Source organism: Protopterus annectens, chromosome 4.part1 (assembly GCF_019279795.1).
Source record: "Protopterus annectens isolate FY-2018-M chromosome 4.part1, PAN1.0, whole genome shotgun sequence".
NCBI classification, from domain to species: Eukaryota; Metazoa; Chordata; order Ceratodontiformes; family Protopteridae; genus Protopterus; species Protopterus annectens.
The window spans coordinates 736,943,733-736,962,980 of record NC_056734.1 but is presented as its reverse complement, the minus strand read 5'-3'; the positions used below and the strand labels follow the sequence as shown (position 1 = coordinate 736,962,980).

The window sequence follows — 19,248 nt, the reverse complement described above, 5'->3', positions numbered from 1 at the left end:
CCCAGCATGGGAAGAAGTTGCTGTAGGGTCAGCATTTTGAATTTCGGGACAATGATGTATGTGTTTAAGACGGACAGGTCGAGAATAGGTCTCCAACTTTTCGCTTTTCTTGGTACTAGGAAGAGTCTGGAGTAGAATCCTTTGCCCTGTTCTGTTATTGGTACTCTTTCCACAGCTCTCATCTTTGTTAATTCCGCTATCTGCTGTAGAGCTTTTATTTTTGATTTGGAGGTAGGTTTGGCATTCCTCTTTTACTGGTAAGGTGTGGAAGTGGAACCGTAGCCTTGGTCTATGGTTTGCAAAATCCACTTGTCTTTTGTGATATAGTGCCAATTTTTCAAAATAAGGCTAACTTTCCGCCTAAAGGTGCTGCTATTTGCTCCCTGGTAGGCGGTGTCAGGCCAAGTCACTGTGATTGTCCTGTTGCAGTGGCAGTGGTTGTGTCTGTGCCTCGGTTATTGCCTTGCCACTGTCTTCCTCTGTAGGCACCTCCTCTGGATTGATTTCTGCCTCTAGAGCGTCTATTCCTGCCCCTTTGGGATCTTGTGGAGTCAGGAAAGGACCAATTTTGGCAGGCCAGTTCCTGCTAAACCTTGGGGCTGAACCTGTAAAAATCTTTAACTGTTTGTACAGATTTTGCCTTTTCTTCCATTTTCTTCATTACTTGCTGGGCAGGTGTACCAAATAAACTGGCCTTATCCATAGGAGCATCTAATAGCTTTGCTTTAACATGATCCGGTAAGACCTGTTCTTTCAACCATGTATGCCTTCTTATCACTGTGCCAGTCATGGCTGATCTAAATGAAGCCTCCAGTGCATCATAGCCACATTTTAAGGAATGGTTACTAACCTGTTGGATGTTATTCACCATTTCTAATACATATTTCTTATCTAAGGATTCATCAGAGGACAGCTTTTTAGTTAACTGATCAAGCATAAACTCTTGGTATTGGATCATATGAAACTGACAATTTAAAGCTCTAGCTGAGAGAGTAGCAGAGGTGTAAACTTTTTTCATCCATCTCTCTAAGGACCTGGATTCCCTTTCAGAAGGAATAGGGTTTTTTGCTGTGGTCGAGGCTACTGCCTTAGGCCCCTGGGATATAGTTTCGGGATCTGCAAGTGGGGCCTTGTATAGGTGGTGATGAGTGTCTGGCACCCTGTAAAATCTATCTGGTTTGGCAGGGGCTGGAGGTAAGGAATCAGGAGCAGTGCAAACATCATTAAATGCATCATCCACAACAGGCAGTACAGGAGGTATAGCTAAGGGCCTATGTTGTGGTAAGTGCAGAAAAGTCCTAAGCCTTTTTCTTGAATCTGAAAAATCTTGTCCCTGCCATTGGAATTTTCATAAGTAGAAAAAGGAGCCTCTGGCTGGTCTGTAATGTCTGAGTCATCCGCAGAATCATCAGAGGACAGTGGCTCAGGGGGCTCTGCTCTAGGTCTCTTTTCCGGGGGCTGAGAGGCCCTGTCTGGGTGAGATTGGGATCCTCTAATTAAGGATATTAAATCTTCTGCCAGAGTAAGCATTTGTGAACTTGAAGTGGGCCTGTGTGAAGGGGGCTTAACAGGCACTGATTTGGCAGATTTGGCTGCTTTAGCCCTGGCAAAGGCCTTAATAGACATGGCTGCAGGAGGCCTAGCAGCACCACGTGCTGGGGTAGAGACATCCAAAGGGATGGTGTCTGATAAATCACTAGGAACCACAGTTGTAGGCAAAATTTCTGAGGCCGATTCAACTAAGGTAGCAGGAGCCTCAGTAGTAGTCATGGATTCGCTGAAGATTGACCGTTTTCTCGGTTTCGCCGAAACCGAGACACTCGCGGCTTGCTTAACCGTGGTTTCGCCGAAACCGCTGACCGCGAGTGTCGGTCTTTTCTTTGCTTTTAACAATTTGGGTGGTCGGAGGATCCAACGGCATAATGTACGCAAAATCTGAGCCGAAAAACTGTTCAGCGAACTCCGACCGACGCCTAAGCGTTCGTCGGTTGAAGGAAGCACAGGCCGAACAGGCTGCTACGTCGTGGTCTGGGCCTAAGCAAGGCAGACAGTAAGAGTGGAAATCTTTATGAGGTATTTGTTTCCCACAAGTTAAACAGTTATTGACTTTTTCTGACATCGGCTGAGGCAAGAAAGAGTCCCCAACGGGGTACTTAGCTTTTAGAAGTCTTCGAAGTAGTATTCGGTAGTAGTAATCTCTGGATCTGACCGACCGGCACTTGCGAACAGCTTCTGCTTCGGTCGCCACGCGGCAAGAAAGACTGAGGAAAATGGCGTCGGCTGATGCCTTTATACCCGAAGACCAGCAGAGATGACGTCGGGTGAAGTGCGACATCAGCCAAAGCCGGACCCAGACTTTGGAATCCGGCCGACCGAAGGGCTGCCTGACGACAGGACAACCCATTTGTTATGACTGCAGATGCATCCATGAAGGACATCAACTTTTTACTACCAGAGTTTGAAGTGACACTCAGACATACTAATATTAACAACCACACAGCATAATGATAAAATAATTCAGACATCTAGGAACTTGTATTTGTCCTCTATTTTTGAGGGCATGAAACATGAAAGCATTGCACTGACTTTTGCCTAGTAACTGAACCCAGGATCTCCTGCAGTCCATGCAGTTATCAGTTGTCTCTGGACTAAACAGGATTCTTTGCACATCTAGGAACTGAGCTTCACTTAAGAGCAGATTTCTCCTGTCAGCTGGGAAACTACAAACACGATTACTTCTTTCACTCACATCAAAATACAATAAGAGTCCTAAACTTAGTATATTTTAACTGGAAACATGAAAGGAAAACACTGACCCTTGTCTGGGAACTGAATTTAGGACCTCCCAAATTCCATGTCACTGTCATGGCCTCTGGACTAAGAAATCTCTCTGGACAGTCAAAAACAGCTTCTCTTAATAAGCAGCTGTTTCTTCCATCATAAAGACCACCATTAAGGAAAGTTTTTACATATGCACATCCAGCTGTCCAAATCCTCAACTTAACATTGCTTTCAACAACTGAAACATTCAAAGAAAACACTACTGTTTGTGAATTGAACCCAGGGCCTTCTGCATTCCACTCCTGTGATAACAGCAGCCTAGAATATCCAGAGATCCAATCCACCTCTCGTGGATCATCTTTATTCTAAAGGAATAACTGAACATATTCAGTCGAAAACAGTTTTACACAACTCTTCAACTACTGAAAGTGCCCTTTCTCCACTTCTGGAGGTCACCAGGAACTTCCTGAGAGGGCTTGCAGAAAGAGAATAGTGTTACAAAAGGGGTAATTTAGGATTCCATGGTACAGTTCTTCAAAGAAAGAGGATGGCTTCAGCCAAGTGACTGCCTTACTGAAGGACAAGTAGGACATAAGGAACTCTATAGTGAACAAGGCACTGACAACCTATAAAACAGCAACCGAAAGTAGGAAGGCTTTTCGTAAGCCAGCTTAACCATAGTAGTCAGGAAATAAGATATACAGAACAGACATAGTTAACTACTGAATGCCCAAGTTACTTGAAAAATAAATAGTTTTTCCAAATCTCTCCAACCTTTGAGCAGTGTGTGTGCGTGCGTGCATGCACATGCATGGGCATATGTTTATTTATTTATTTACTTATTTCGGTTTGATAACTGCGGAAGTCCACTGGGCCACAAAGAGCCTGTTTTCAGTGGAGGCCCGGGAAGAAAAGCTCCAATGACAGTTACAGACATACAATTATACATTATACATTTCTGTATTCAGAGTAAATACAGGACAAAATAAGAATAACTGTGGTAATATAATCTTGGTACACATAAGTGAAAGTACAGGTTAATTTTTTTTCTTTTTACAAGTAAAATGTTTTATTTTTACAGTAAAGCTAGGTGCAGTAGGTGTCTGACCAGTAAGGTTATAATGGAGTGTAGTAATAGGTGAGCGAGTGTATGTGAAGTAGGTGTAACAGAGGATGGAGAAGTGGGTGGCTACAGGGGGGAAGTTATGTTGGAGAGTGGGATGGGCATATCCATTTTGTAGAAAGATGGGAGAACAAGAGAGATTTGAATTTGGTGTGGTTGGGAGTGTTGCGAAGGGTCGGGGAAAGAGTGTTCCATAGTTTAGAAATGGAGCAGGAAAGCAGGGGGTTGTGAGGGTTTGTAGATTTGTAGGAGGTTTTGGTTTTCTGATCTGAGTGAGCAGTTAGGAATGTAAGTGGTTAATGTGGTAGAGCGAGAGGGGCAGCTGGTAGGTTTGTAGATGAGCTTGTGAGCGTTGGTGAGTTTGAGCAAGATCAAGTAATTAGGCAGTTCAAGCCACTGTAGGGTGTGGAGAAAGTGGCAGTGATGGGAGAAGTTTTTAGAGTTGGTGACAAATTTGCTTATTTTGTTGTAGCATGATTCGAGTTTGGATTGTAGGCCGAGTTAGAGATTGCTTAGCAGAGGATCACCATACATAAGAGAGGGGAGAAGGTAGGAGGAAGCGAGGGTTATCTAGGTGGGGGGGGGGGGTAGTCGTGCCTGTATAGGAGTCCTAGCTTTTGGTGTTTTTTTTTTATGGCAGACTGGATATGGGTGTCAAATTTTAGATGTTCATCAATGATGACACCAAGGACTTTGGTATCGGTTACAATTTCGATGGGGATGTTATCAGTAATGAGTACAGAGAAAGAGGTTTTGTCGCTTGGGGAGTTTCTAGAGGGGGAAAAGAGCATAAGTTTAGTTTTATTAGCGTTTAGGGCAAGGTGGTTGCTTTTCATCCAGGACTCTGAGAGAAGGCTGACTGAGTTTTTAGAAGTAGGTCAGAGGGGGAGTAGACTGAGCAGATGACTGATGAATCATCTGCATAATGGATTATGAAAGAGTCGGGAATGACGCGGTGAAAGTTGTTAATAAATATATTGAAGAGTAGTGGGCCAAGAAATGAACCTTGTGGCACCCCTGTGGGGGTGTGCAGAAAGGGGGACGTTGTGGATTTCCACTGAATGGCTTGTTGACGTTCAGAGAGGTAGCTTGAGAACCAGGCTAGGCTCGAAGTCGAGAGGTTGACATATGAGAGGTGACTTAAGAGTTAAACATGGGAGATGGTGTCAAAAGCTTTGGATAGGTCTAGGAACAGGGAAAATAAAAGTTTACCAGTGTCACATGCTTGGTTGATGGTTTCGAGGATGGATAGTAGGGCAGTCATGGTACTGTGGCCAGGGTGGAAGCCGTGTTGAGTAGGGGTGAGAAGGTTGTTATGAGTCAGATATGACATGAGTTGAGTATCGATACATTTTTCCAGGATTTTTGAAAGTAGGGAAAGGATAGCCATAGGTCTGAAGTTAGAGGTATCTGTGTTTTTGCCTCCTTTATGAAGTGAGATTATGTACGCATGGCGTCAGATGGAAGGGACATATTCTTCATGGATGGCTCTACTGATTAAGATGGAAATGGGGTAGGCAATACTTTCAGCAGATATTTTTAGGAAGGTTTCAGGGAGGTTATCAGGAGCATTCTGGCAAGGTTTTAGCTGGAGGAGTAGTTTTTTTTTTTATTGTACTTGTAGGGATGGGTTCAAGGTTGACGGGGAAGGAGGGATGTAAGAGGTTGGTGGGGTGGGGGAAGGAGGAGGACAGTTTAGCTATGCAATCTATGAAGAAGGAGTTGAATTGAGTGGCAGTGTCTAGCTCTGTAAGATTTGGGTTGGGACAGGGGTTCTCTGTTTCCTGGGTGGAGAAGGGAGGAGATTGTGTCCCAGAATTTCCTAGGGTTGGTTGAAAGTTTGGCCTGAGGTTTGCAGTAGTATACTTTACGGTCTCTGCTTATCATTTTTTTTAATTTTGAAGTTGTTTGAATTCTAGTAAGAAGTTGGATTGTTAGGTTTTTTTTATATTGTTTCCAAGTTTTATCTCTTTGTAGCATGGTGTGTTTGGTTTCCTTGGATAACCAGGAGGAGACTTTAGCTTTGACTCATTTGGTTCTTAGAAGAGCATGGCTGTTGAGTGGACTTAAGAATGTATAACTGAAGTAGGTAGTGGCATTACCAAGGGGCAAGCTTCTTAGGGGGGACCAGTTAGTTAAGTGTTAGACTATCGGAAAAAGTTTGAGAGTTGAAATGGGAGAGATTGCGAGTGTGTATGTAGTGATGTTGCTGCTGGAGAGGGGAGGAGTGACGGCTGTCAAAGGCTGGAAGGTGATCACTGACAGGGTCTGGAAGGATATCAGAGTTTGAGATATGATTGGGATGGGATGTGAGGATCCAGTCAATGAAGGTATCAGAGGACCCATCTTTGTCAGGTCTGATAGGGGGGTTTATTAGTTGGATGAAATTGAATAGGTTGACTGAGTGAGAAGGGGCTTGTGAGTTTAATGTGGCCCAATTAATATTAGTGTCACCAAGGATATAGGTTTCATTTTTACTGCTGGAAGAAAACCAGGGCAGGATATCTTCTAGTATTGGGATATTAATGCCAGGGGGAATATATAGGGCGGCTATGCATGTTGATTTGTGATTGCTGATTTTCAGCATTTGAGTGGTAATTTCAGCGTTGCTAAAGTTAAGGATAGAATTGGTATATGGGGTGATGATAGAGGAGGAAGAGTAGATGATAGACTAAACAAGAAAGGTGGAGGAGTAGATATCATTGTGAATGATTTGGTAGCCTGGTGGAAGAATTTCATTATACTTTATGCAGGGTTTAATCCAGGTCTCTGTGACTGCAATTATGTCGGGATGGTTGTGGGAAAGTCAGGCATGGAGGTTGGGGATTTTATTTTGAAGACTTTGGGCGTTGAATGTGGCAAGCCAAATGGATTTAGGGTTGAGGGAGTTTGTGTGAAGAGAGTTGGTGGTTGGGTTTGGGGGTGCGGGTCCAGGGGCAGGGTGGATACAGGGTGATCTGATGGAAAATAAGTATGAGGTAGTTAAGTGTAAATGAAGTGTTTGAGTGTAGGAAGGGGGAGGCTTTGTTGGAATGGTGGTGAGGGTGTGTATACTGAGTATGGAGGATGGGAAGAATTTTGTGTTTGAATAGTAGGGTTGGGTTAAAAGAGTAGAGTTTGTGTGTTATGGAGGTGAAAGGTGGCATGTAAGTAGATTGGATGGCGGATGTGGAGTGTGGAGGGGTTGTATGATTGGGGTGTAGCTGTGTGAGACGTGAGAAGTAAGGGAGGATAAGAATGGTAAGTAGGTGTAGGAGATGATGTGGGGAAAGAGGCACAATGTACTGATGGGAGGAGAGCATGAAAGGTAAGTGTGTGTGGTGAGTGCTAATTGGTTGATGGGAGAGAGGGGTGAGGCAGTGGTTCTGATAAATGTACAGGTAGTGGGGGGCGGGTGGAAATTGGGTGCAGGGGAGCAGAGCGAGACCGGGGGGCGAACGGAGCAGGTTACAGCCCCAGCAGAGGTGAGCGGAACTCTATCAGTGACTGCAGATATCAGATGTAGGTGGTGGATAGTCAAATTGTTTGAGGGAACTGTGCATGAAAGTGGGCTTGCTGTAATAGGCTTGCATAGTTGCTTTTCAAGTAAATGAAGTAGACCTTGCGGTCTGATTACAGCCTGTAAAGCAGCAGTGACTATGTTACTGGCTTTAGGTTGTTGGATTGGGGAGAAGTGCAATCTGATTCTGTTGAGATCGCTGGGAGCAGGAGTGCTGTAGGGGTATGTACTGGTTGGGAAGGGAGACTGGTAGTAGGGGAGGAGTGATTGTTTGCTGCCAACCAGTGGTAGAATTCTGGTGGAACAGGTAGAGGGAGGGGGATGTGGTCCCTGCAAGTGTGTAAGCGATCGGGGAATGCTTTATCAGATAGAAAACAGAATTATTAATTTTAAAGGCAAAGCATACATCTCTAGCTTACATGTGCTCAAGGTGAAGCTAGCTATAGAGCTGTCTTTTGGGTACACAACAACGTCTTAGGTCCTGGGTAGAAGGAGCTGATTTTGGTTGGTATTTCTCAACTAAAGGGGCTTGCAAATTGGTTCTAGTGAGCTGGAATAAAATGAGAAAGAGGTTGTTATTAACTAGTAGTGGAGAAGGGAGCAGAGGTATAGGCAGACAGATAGTGGGTATGAGGGTAGAACGAGGAGAGGTGCTGGTGTAATGTGAGGGTACAGAGTGCAGCAGGAATGATACGGGGAGGAGGGGGTTTACTGGATGAGAAGTGTTTATGCAGGCATGGTTGTTCAGGGTTGGGTAGCTTAATGCAGTGTAAGTCAGCAGGGTGAGTTTAGCAGTGTGAGTTGGAGGGTAGAATTACAGGACAGTCAGCTGTGCACATGCAATTAAATTAATACAGCCCAATGAACCAAATACAATCTAGTAACAACAGGACAAACCAGCTCTACACTTTTAGTTTTTAACTAGACATTTAAAGCATAGTAATGGCAGTAGAACAACCAGATGAATAACTGCGACAGGCGCCGTTAGGCAGGCTAAATTATAGCAAGCAGAACAAGCAAAAAAAAAAAAAAACACTATGGAAGACAATTTCTAACATGCAACATCTGTGTGAGCTTGAGCAATTTTAAATAACAATGTTATAATGGCAAGTAGCAGCAAGTATTTTGTGTGTCAACAGTTAGACAAACAGCAATCCGGGAATGTTTTAAAATATAGCTTTACAATCCTTGCATACTGTTAGGTAAAAATAACTCTCTGGCAGCGAGCATACACAATAGACTATGACCGGACAGTAACAAGAAGCTGTGACTATGGACTGTTATGGCAGTGCTGTTTTGCGTTACACCTGATATGTAAGGTATGGGTAAAGCCGCTCTAACAGCAAGCATATGTAATACACTATGATCACACAGTAGTGCACCTTATATAATTACAGATACATACTGAATTATATTAAAAATTTGGTGATAGAGGCGTCTTCCTGATGCTTTACTTGGTGTTGGACTGAGTAAGCAGCCAGAGGGGAACTGGTAACAGCAGTTAGGTAATTAGAATAGATACCGTCCTGGCGGAGCTTACAGGTTGCATATAAAGACTAGCAGCTAAGTATGCATAGTTAGAATGCACGCATTTATATTTTAACAGCACTGTTGTATGTCATACAAAATCACAGTACTGCAACAATTAGAATGAACAAACAGCGTCTTACCAGCGTGCATACTACATGTGGGGCCTGGGGAAAAAATGGCTGATCAGGTAGGGTGAGAGAGTTGTTTTTTTTAAAAATGGTGCCACGCTGGGAGACAGATACAAGTAGAGAATCAGGGGGTGGGGAGGCAGAGCTAGTGTGGTGATAGGGAGGGAGGTGTACAGTGATGAAGAAATGGGGCTGGGAGGAGGGGGGCACGAGGTAGAGGGGGAGTTGCTCTCTTCAGCAGAGGTGAGCAGAACTCTAACAGTCACTGCAGATATCAAATGTACGTGGTGGCTAGTCAAATTGTTTGAGGTAACTGTGCATAAAAGTAGGCTTGTTGTAACAGGCTTGCACAGTTGCTTTTCAAGTAAATGAAATAGACCTTGCGTTCCAATTACAGCCTGTAAGGCAGCAGTGACTATGCTACTTGCTTGAGGTTGTTGAATTGGGGAGAGGTGCAATCTGATTCCGTTGGGATTGCTGGGAGCAGGAGTGCTGTAGGGGTATGTACTGGTTGGGAAGGGAGGCTGGTAGTAGGGGAGAAGTGGTTGTCTGCTGTCAACTAGTGGTAGAATTCTGGTGGAACAGGTAGAGGGAGGAGGATGTGGTCCCTGCGAGTGTGCACGCTATCGGGGAATGCTCTATTAAATGGAAATTAGAATTATTAATTTTACAGGAAGAGCATAGATCTCTTGCTTACATGTGCTCAAGGTGAAGCTAGCCACAGAGCTGTCTTTTGGGTACACAACAACAACAACGTGTGTTTGAGGGGGGGTCAGAGTTTTAACATCTCATCTGGCGGGATAAATAAAACAATGAAATACCAGACAAATCAAACACGAAAATATAATTTGCGAAAAGATGACAATAAATCATTATAAAGATTTAAAAAAATATCATTCAAAAATAAATCATCAAATAAAAAGTATGACCCGGGAGGAATCAGAAAAAGGTCAAATGTTTTGTCTCTTAGTTTTAATACATTTTTCAATTTCTCTAAGAATGTTTGTATACCAAAACTTTACAAACAACTTTCTCTCCCTTAGAAATTGTCTAAGCAAACAATTTTAATCAAGGCACTTTATTCCTTAGTACAAAACATTCATAACAGCATTCTTTTTCTTTCAACTCAGCTTAATGTTAGTATCTATGCTAGTCATACTGCTTTGTCATTTCACAGACACACTTCCTACAGTGAACCTGTCTGACTTCAATATGTCTGATCCTCATTTTCAGCTACTTCTGAATGCCTTATGGTAGGCTACCTTTTCCGTAAGTTTTTCCTTTTATTCCTGTATGCTATTGCCTACATAAAATTATTAACGCTTTACATGCTTGTTACAAGGCAAAGTGAAGTACCAAACTCTCTGCATATGAGTATTGGGTGGTTATTTATAAAAAGTATGCTTGAAATATTAAATAATGTACTGTATTTATTATAAACACTTACAAATGTGCGTCCTACCTACTAATTTACTAGCCTTCACAGCTCATATTCTTAGACCAAGGATCTGGGACAAAGGAAATAAGGGGCGATTTCTAAATATTGCTCTACTGCACATAAAAAGTTAATAGAAAAACGTGTTTTATTTCAACCTGCATTTTCCTGAACAATAATCAAGTATTATACAATAATTTGCCATTAACATTCAAAACTGAGCACAGTGACTGGTTAGCCCAACCAGCGTGCCTGCTGTAAATCTACATATACCAAAAGAAAAAAGTCCGGTCACCCGGAATTTCTTCTATTAATATATGCTACGGAGATTGCAGTTTTCTTAAAAAATAAACTTACACATCCACACACTTCAGAAGTACGAGAGAGACTGGACAAAGAAAATAAAGGATAATCAGGTACATTATGTAAAACTGGAGAAGTGTAACTGATTACCCTTGTACTTTCTATACACTGTCTCAAAAGTCTGAAAGGTTCCAGATTTCAACCAACACTACACTGCACCGCAGAAACAAACTAATAAAACAATCTGAACCATTCTACTACAATGACTGCAAGCCAGGGACTACAAAATAAATTTGAGCGCTTTTGTCCCATCAGACTTCATTAAAAATACATTGTAGCCCTACAATGTATTTCTGATGAAGTCAGATTAAATAAAGGATGAAAGCACTCAAATTTATTTCATAGTCTTACAACGTATTTATGAGGTTTGCCGCCTCACAGCAAGAGGTTCTCTGGTTCGATCCTCGGCTGAGGTGCCTTCTGTGCGGAGTCTGCATGTCCTCCCTGTGGTCGCGTGGGTTTCTGCCAGGTGCTCTGGTTTCCTCCCACATCCCAAAGACATGCTGTAGGTGGACTGGACACTCTAAATTGACCCTAGGCGTGACTGTGTGTGTGTGTGTGTGTGTGTGTGTGTGTGTGTGTGTGTGTGTGTGTGTGTGTCTGTGTCTGTCTGTGTGTGTGTCTGTGTGTCTGTGTGTGTGTCTGTGTGTCTGTGTGTCTGTGTGTGTGTGTGTGTGTGTGTGTGTGTGTGTGTGTGTGTGTGTGTGTGCGCCTTCTGTGGAAGGTTGGGCGTCGGGCTAGCAACTAGACACCGTAAAACTTCACTGCCAATCATGAGTGGACAGGTGATCCGCTGTAGTGACCCCTAACCGGGAAAAGCCGAAAGAAGAAAAAAATTAAATAAAGGATGAAAGCACTCAAATTTACTTCGTAGTCTACAGTGTACATCTGATGAAGACTGAAGGACAAAAGTGCTCAAATTTATTTTGTAGCCCTCAGCCTGCAGTCATTCCAGTAGAATGGTTTGGACTATTTTATTGGTTCCAGGTTTCAATTTTTTTTTTTTTTTTTTAAGGAAAAAAAAAGGCAATGGAGATCTTTCTTTCTCTGCTACTTCCTTTCCACAGCACTGATGTACTGCATATGTGTGGGAATGAAAGTCCCATACACATGCGCTGTACATCAAAAAAAGCCCCAGGATACAAGTGAAAAACGCGGAAGAATGGCAAGTTGCCCTTATGCAAGGACATTATTTACGAAAAGTAAGTAACGTTTTTTTTAAATAATGCCACTGTATAGCAGCAATAGTCCACTGCTGGACGTGGGTTTTACCCACACCCAGCTGCGGGTTATTGCTATATCAAACTGTAATGGATGTCACTATTGACAAGACTGTAATCCTCAATGATTTATCAGAAAAAAAATTATGAGGAATAAGGCAAAAAGAAAAGAAAAGAAAAAGAAAGAAAGTAACATCAGGGACATTCGGCAAAATCAGGGAGAGCTAAGAGATATGACTACCTTGCTCACTTATTAAGCATTTGCTATAAATAGTACACAAATACTGCTAAATAATTTTACCATGCATGTGTTCAAAAGTGTCACAATCTCTAGCAGAAAACTTTAAAGATGTAGTCTACCAAACAGTAACCAATAAGGAGAAGACGTAATACTGGTGACAGTCCACACTGAGGCCTTCATCAACAATAGCTCCTATAACAAAAAACTCACCTGAAGAGATGCCAGAACACCAGGGACTATCACCACTTCCTGTCTTACAACTACTAAGGGAAGGGCGAAGGAGGAACTTGTCTTGGGCTCCAGCACACTCAGACAGACAACATTAGAGAAGGTGAGGAAGGTTTGCAGTATTTTCTTTCACCGTTATCCTTTTCATCAACCTGCATCTAAGGTACACAGAGCCTTTTGCTTTTCTACCTTCTTTATCTTTTTGCCTCCATGCTTGCAAACCATCAAGATTCATTCCATGGGATTTCAGCCCATTCTTTCCCTTGCTACTGGAGACTTCCCAGACAGTGTAAAAGCTGACTGGTGGGGCATTAGGACAGGCAGCCATGGAGGTGGTTTATGCCCTTGTCAGCAATAAGGGTGTTTCTAGATAAGGCCCTAAACCCTTTCCTGGTAGCAGAAAAGCACACCCATCACTGCAGGCACACTAACTCTATCCACATGCATGTACACACTACCACCCAAGTGCTAATGAGAGCTGCCATTACTGACTTAGGTGCACAAAATCTATTGTGGCCAGTCCTGGCCACTCTGATGCCTTGCAAGTCTCCCTTTGCTTGGTGGTGACTAGCCAACTGGAAATAACACTCCCGCAACCTGCCAAGGGTAAGTCAGTGTCAGTCGCTTACTCTTACCCTCTCTCACCTGGCTCTTCCAGTGCTCGAGCTTGTTCTTGAACTCAGGTCATCTGGGTCACAGTCAAATCTTTATCCCTGTATGCCATACAATCAGCTGTCTTTTGCTTTCTTTCTTTTCTCTCCTGGGAAGTGAGGAGGTAATAGTAGCTTCCAACATCTCCAGATGATCTATCAATGTATTTACTAAGGCCCTTATCTAATCCATCCAACTGCTTTGTAGAAACCTTTTAATGTTTGTCTTATTCTATTGTCATAAAAAAATCGAAGCTAACCATGTACCAAAGATTCGAGTGAAAAGGAGGGAATGACTTGCTGCAAGGCTACTTTTTGAAGTCCTAATGAATCTTGATGCCTTTTTGTTTCAGTTAAGGCAAATGCCTTGTTGTTACTTTGCACACTGACTGACAACTTTCATCAGAACTTCAAAATGCTTTGACTTAAATGACTAAGACAAGGCTAAAACTGAATTTATTCACATGACACTGTTCTATCTATAAATATGAAATAACATCTGATGACAGCAGTCTAGACTACCCAGAGATCCAGAGTCTGTCCTAAAGAGACACAGTCATTTGCATAGGCCAGAATGGTACCCAGGAGGGAAACCAGGAATCTGCAGTCATAACATCTGATGACAGCAGTCTAGACTACCCAGAGATCCAGAGTCTCATCTGTTGTGGGAAAAGCTAAAAAGTGTGTCCTAGAAAGAGACAGTCATTTGCACATAGGCCAGAATGGGTACCAGTGGAGGAAACCAGGAATCTGCAGTCAGAGCACTGAAAACCAATGTCAGAAGGGCTTAAGAGCTCAGTGTTCTTCTCAGTTCACCTCTGTACATGAACAGCCTTATTAAAGTTCCAATAAGTCAACAGAAACTATCAAAGTCAGGAAATGTTTCAGATAAATGACCTGCAAAATGCTTAACTAGTGGAATCATGCATAAAACACACACTACATATATGAAGAATGAGCTGAAAGAACATTTTAAGATGTGATTTGTCTCTGTATACTGCATATATGCTTTACTTATTTTCTTCTTAGTTGTTGGGAAGGTCATTGTCATTACCAGCACTAATACACAAACAAAAAAAAAAAACATAGCGCTTACCTTTTTTATACTGGCTGAAAAATCTGCAACTATCTTTAATATGTTGTTTGTTTCAGCAAAGTCTTTACAAATGTAGGGTTCATCAGCACAAATTACACGGATCGCAAGACCAGGACCTAAAATAACAGAAAATAATACTTGTAAAACACAAGAAGTAAAAATTTCCAGGAAAACTGGTGAAACAAATAGCTTGACCACATATCACTTCACAGTTCTAACAACAAGACTGGCATAATGTAAACACAGAGTGAATGCTGAAAATGTAAAGGAAACATTAAAGGCACAAGTACTTCAGAAGAAAGCCTACAAGGCATCATAAAACCCCCAGGTCACTTGAGAAGCACACAGTTGCATTTATAGCTACTTACCTAGCTGTCTAAAAACAACTGAGAGAAACAATGTACTGAGACTGCAAACTAATACCTGCTGCATCATACCCATTCCAACCACATGCACCTACACATTTTCTAACATAAATGACCAGTTTACAGTAAAAAGATCTTCAAGTATGTCAGCCACAGTCAAAAACAGACTGCACAGCTGGCCTGCTGATTCAAGGGCAGTGTGCCCAAACGTGTTGCCAATGACCAGGGACTGAACAGGGACCACGGTTCCTAGAGAACTGCACAGGAGGACTGGAAAGGAATTAGCAGTACTTCTCTATCTCACCTTTTCCCAGAGGAAGGGAAATGGTCTAACTACAGTAACAACTGCCCTTCTGAATCTGCTTGTGCATGATTCTAGGTTTGCTGCTGACTGGAATACACATTCATGAGAAATTAGTGTGCAAAATCAAACCATAACAGTAGACGTTTTTCTTTTCACTGTTACAGTATTCATCACCTCTGGGATCTCCTGCAAAGGATAGCCCAACGTCCGGTCAGCAAACCAAAGCGTTTATTACTTTGAGAGCATTGTACATCAGATGCATGCTCCCTGTGCAAGCACAAGGCATAAAGGTGATGAATGTATGTATGCCACAAACTCAGAACAGAGGTGCCCCATGAGAACTAGGACCCCAAAAGGAAGACAAAAGGGGGCAGGAGGGAGGGAGTGAATACTGCAATGGTGAAAAGAAGGGCATCTACTATTATGGTAAGATTTTACACAACTATTCTATGTCCTTCCATATCACTGTTGCAATATTCATCATCTCTGGGAGAGTACAAAAGCTACAATAAAGGCAGGGAGGAAAAAGGCAAGGAGGAGCTCTCAACAAGCCTATGCAGGACAGCCTTGGCAAAACCAGCCCTGCCTCTGGAATGACATCCAATTTGTAATGTTTTGTGAAAGTGCAAACTATAGACCAAGTAGCAGCTTCAAGGACGGAGCTGGTGTCCAAACCTTTGAAAAAATCTCCTGAAGAGGCCACTTCTCTAGTAAGATGAGCCCTCATGGAAACAGACAATTTCTTAACATGAAAAGAACAAAAAAAGAAATGGCCTTGGAAACCCAGGAGGAGATGGTTTGCTTGCAAACTGCCAAACCCAATGTCCTGGTATGAAAAAGAAACAAAAAGCTTATCAGATTTTTAGTTTTGTCTAAATAATATCTGAGTTGTCTATGCAAATCCAAAGTATGCAAAACCTTCTCACTATCAGATTGAACAGAAGGGAAAAAAGAAAGGAAGCTGGATAGATTGATTAGGGGACAGTGCATTAACCACCTTGGGCATAGAATGACTCATACAAACGGAAACCCTGTCTCTGTGAAAAAACAAAACAAGGAGGGACCTCCAACCAAGGTCTGTAGCTGAAATACCCTTCTGGTAGAGGATAAAACAACCAATAAAACAGCCTTTCACGTGAAATTTGCAAGGCAACAGTAGGCTCAAAAGGAGCCTTAGTCAGCTTTTCAAGGATAAAATTAAGATCCCAAGAAGGAGGAATGGGCTTTCTTCGGAGGTCTAATATGAAAGATGCCTTTAAGAAACTGCTTAACTTCATACCTAGAGGCTAAATGAGGAGTAAGTGTCAGACAGGCAGAAATGGCTGACAAGTGCACATTCACTGAAGAATATGCCAAGCCAACATGCTTAGTTCAACACAGATATGAAAGAACCATGGGGAACCCCACTGAAAAGGAATACTGATGATGTTTAGGACACGCAACAGAAAATTTCTTCCATTTGTACATGCATGATTTTCTGATCTTAGGTTTCATAGCCTCCTGCAGGACACAAATCATATCTTCAGAAAATTGGTGTTGGAAAGGAATCAAAACCCTATCACTCAAAGCATCAGTTGAAGAGTGGACATGAGGGTGAATGACAAGTGTCTTGGTACTGTGTGAGAAGATCCACGCGGTGAGGTGACCTGTGATGACTGTCCCTGGCCACATGGAATAAGAAGGGGAACCAGTGCTGCATGGGCCAAAAGGGAGTCACCAACAAGATGTTTGGAGAGTCTTCCTCGAATTTGTGAAGGACCCCTGAAAGAAAAGGGAGGGGAGGAAATGCCTGCAGGAACATTCCCTTACAAGGAAAAAGACATGGCATCCACCTTCCAAGTCAAAGGACTTGAGACTTTGGAAAAGAACTGAGGGAGTTGCATGTTCAGAAGGGAGGCAGAAAGATGATCTTAAGGAATACCCCACCGATGAACTATGTGGAGAAACACATCTCTGTGAAGCATCCATTCATGAGGATGTCTCCTGGACTTCCTGAGAAAATCTATCTACAGACTGCACTCTGATGGCATGCAGACAGGCTGTAAGGTCACCTGGAGACTGATGGCTATTTGTCATGTTTGAAGGGCCAGTCTGCAAATAAGGTAGAACCTCGTGACCCCTTGTTTGTTGAAGTAGCACATGACTGTGGGTTTGTCTGTAAAAACCTTCAAGGCACCAGAGACCCAGAATGCATGGAAAGCTTGAAGGGCCAGAATGAGAGCCCGCATTTCCTTGATGTTGATGTGATCCATCCTCTGCTGAGGGGACCGAAGACCCTGCATCTTCAGGGAACCTGAGACAGCTCTCCCCCACCTCAGCTCTGATGCATCTATGAAGAGCTTCTGAGATGGCTGAGGAGGGTGCAAGGCGACATCTGGATTGGGAGAAAGCTGTTGAAGCCACCAGTGAAACTCCAGTTTGAGACAAGGGAGGAGAGGAATGAGATGGTCTAGTGGGTGCAGATCCAGAAGCCAAACTGAATTTAGGTACCACTGAAACATCCTCATAAGAAGCCTGGCCCAGGGAAGCAATAGTGGAGGCCATAAACACCCCTGAACCCTGAGAAACTCCCTGGCTGGAAGAGAGGACAGGGGAAGCAAGGACAGGAAATAATTTGAGAGGGAAAAAAAGTACAGTTGTATACACTTAACATAAATGTAGATGTTCGAATGTATTCACTGTTGCAGTCATCACATTTGGGTTATCTGCTTGCAGTAGCCCACAGTCGGCCTGATTAACAAAGTCTTGGGTCCTGCGTCGGTTGCTGTCTCTTCTTCCGTGACGTCAGGTCGTCAGGGGTATAAAACATGCAGCCGACACCATTACATCAGTTTTTCTTGCCCCAGATGTCAGGTGCCCCCCTAATGGGAAGCAATTAAATATATAAATATACAAGGTTATACCTCCAACCAAAAAAGCAAATACACCAAAAAGCTTTTAAGCATAGTAAAGGAGAGTAGAGGTATAGCCAAAAGAAGTCAGGGGGCTGGAGGGAGGGTAACCAGGACTGCAACAGTGAATACACTTGAACATCTACATTTATGGTAAGTGTACACAACTGTACTATGTTCTTTGTGTTTCACTGTTGCAGTCATCACATTTGGGTAGATTCCCAAAGCTAAGGATGGGAGGAGGAATTCAGATAGCATTAGGACCAGCTATAAGGCCCTGCAAGACTGCAGTGGCAAAGCCAGCTCTGGATTTAGAAAAAAAATGGCAAATGGTAATGCTTGGTAAAAGTATGTACAGAACTCCAGGTAGCAGCTTCTAGGATGCCCCTGGTATGGACGCCTCTGAGAAAGGCTGTAGAGGTAGATGCAGCCCTGGTTGAGTGGGGTCTGATCCCCTGTGGGATAGGTTTTCCATGGTGCTTATAGCAGAAATTAATGCAATGGACCTATCCATTTAGAAATGGTTTGCTTTGAAATAGCCTTCCCCTCTGTCCCTGCAGCAAATGCCACCAGTAGTTGCTCAGATTTCCTTTGAGGTGTAGTCCTGTCCAAGTAGAATCTAAGTTGTCTGTGCACATCTAAGGAGTGCAGTCTCCGTTCCCCCTTGTTCTGTGGATTAGGAAAGAAGGTTGGCAAATGAATGGACTGATTAAGGGCCACACTGTATACTACCTTGGGCATGAAGGAGGTTTTGGTTCTGAGGGACACCCTGTCTGCATGAAAGATGATGAAAAGCTCCACTGCCATAAGGGCCTGTAATTCAGATACCCTTCTTGCTGGAGTGATTGCTAAAAGGAAAGCTGTTTTCCAAGAAAGAAATTTTAAATCTGCAGTAGCAGCTGGCTCGAAAGGAGGAAGAGTGAGTTTCTCCAAGACAAAGTTAAGGTCCCAGGCTGGAGTTGGAGCTCTCCTGGGAGGTCTTAAATTTTTGGCCCCTCTGAGGAACTGCTTGAGCAGTGGATGAGAGAAGAGGGAAAGTTCTGTTATAATGAAATGGCTGAGGCATGAATTTTGATGGAGAAAAAAGACAGGCCCTTGAGAAGCATCTCAGTTAAAGTACTGTAAAATCTGAGGTAAATTGGGTGCTGCTGTGCTCATCCCTTGAGAATGGTTCCAGGTACAGAATCTTTTCCATTTTTCAGCATAAGATTTTCTAGTACTAGGCCTCTAAAATGCTATCCATCACTGGTTTACTGAGGGATGGTAAAGGAGAGATTAGGTAATTAGCCAGGCTGCTATGTTCAGTGTTTGAAGCTGAGGGTGCAGAATCTGGTTCTCCTGCTGCGATAACAAGGAAGGAGTCTGAGGCAGGTGCCATGGGGCCAACAGTGACA

At 43.0% G+C, this 19,248-nt stretch overlaps 1 protein-coding gene across 1 annotated transcript in view; it reads right to left on the bottom strand.

Annotated features, from left to right (window-relative positions):
* GMPS (guanine monophosphate synthase) overlaps positions 1-19,248 on the bottom strand; it is a 1,355,954-nt gene that overhangs the window by 212,737 nt on the left and 1,123,969 nt on the right. Inside the window, exon 11 of the mRNA XM_044070497.1 lies at positions 14,295-14,410. Coding sequence (XP_043926432.1) covers positions 14,295-14,410 — 116 coding nt within the window. The remainder of the gene's footprint in view (positions 1-14,294; positions 14,411-19,248) is intronic.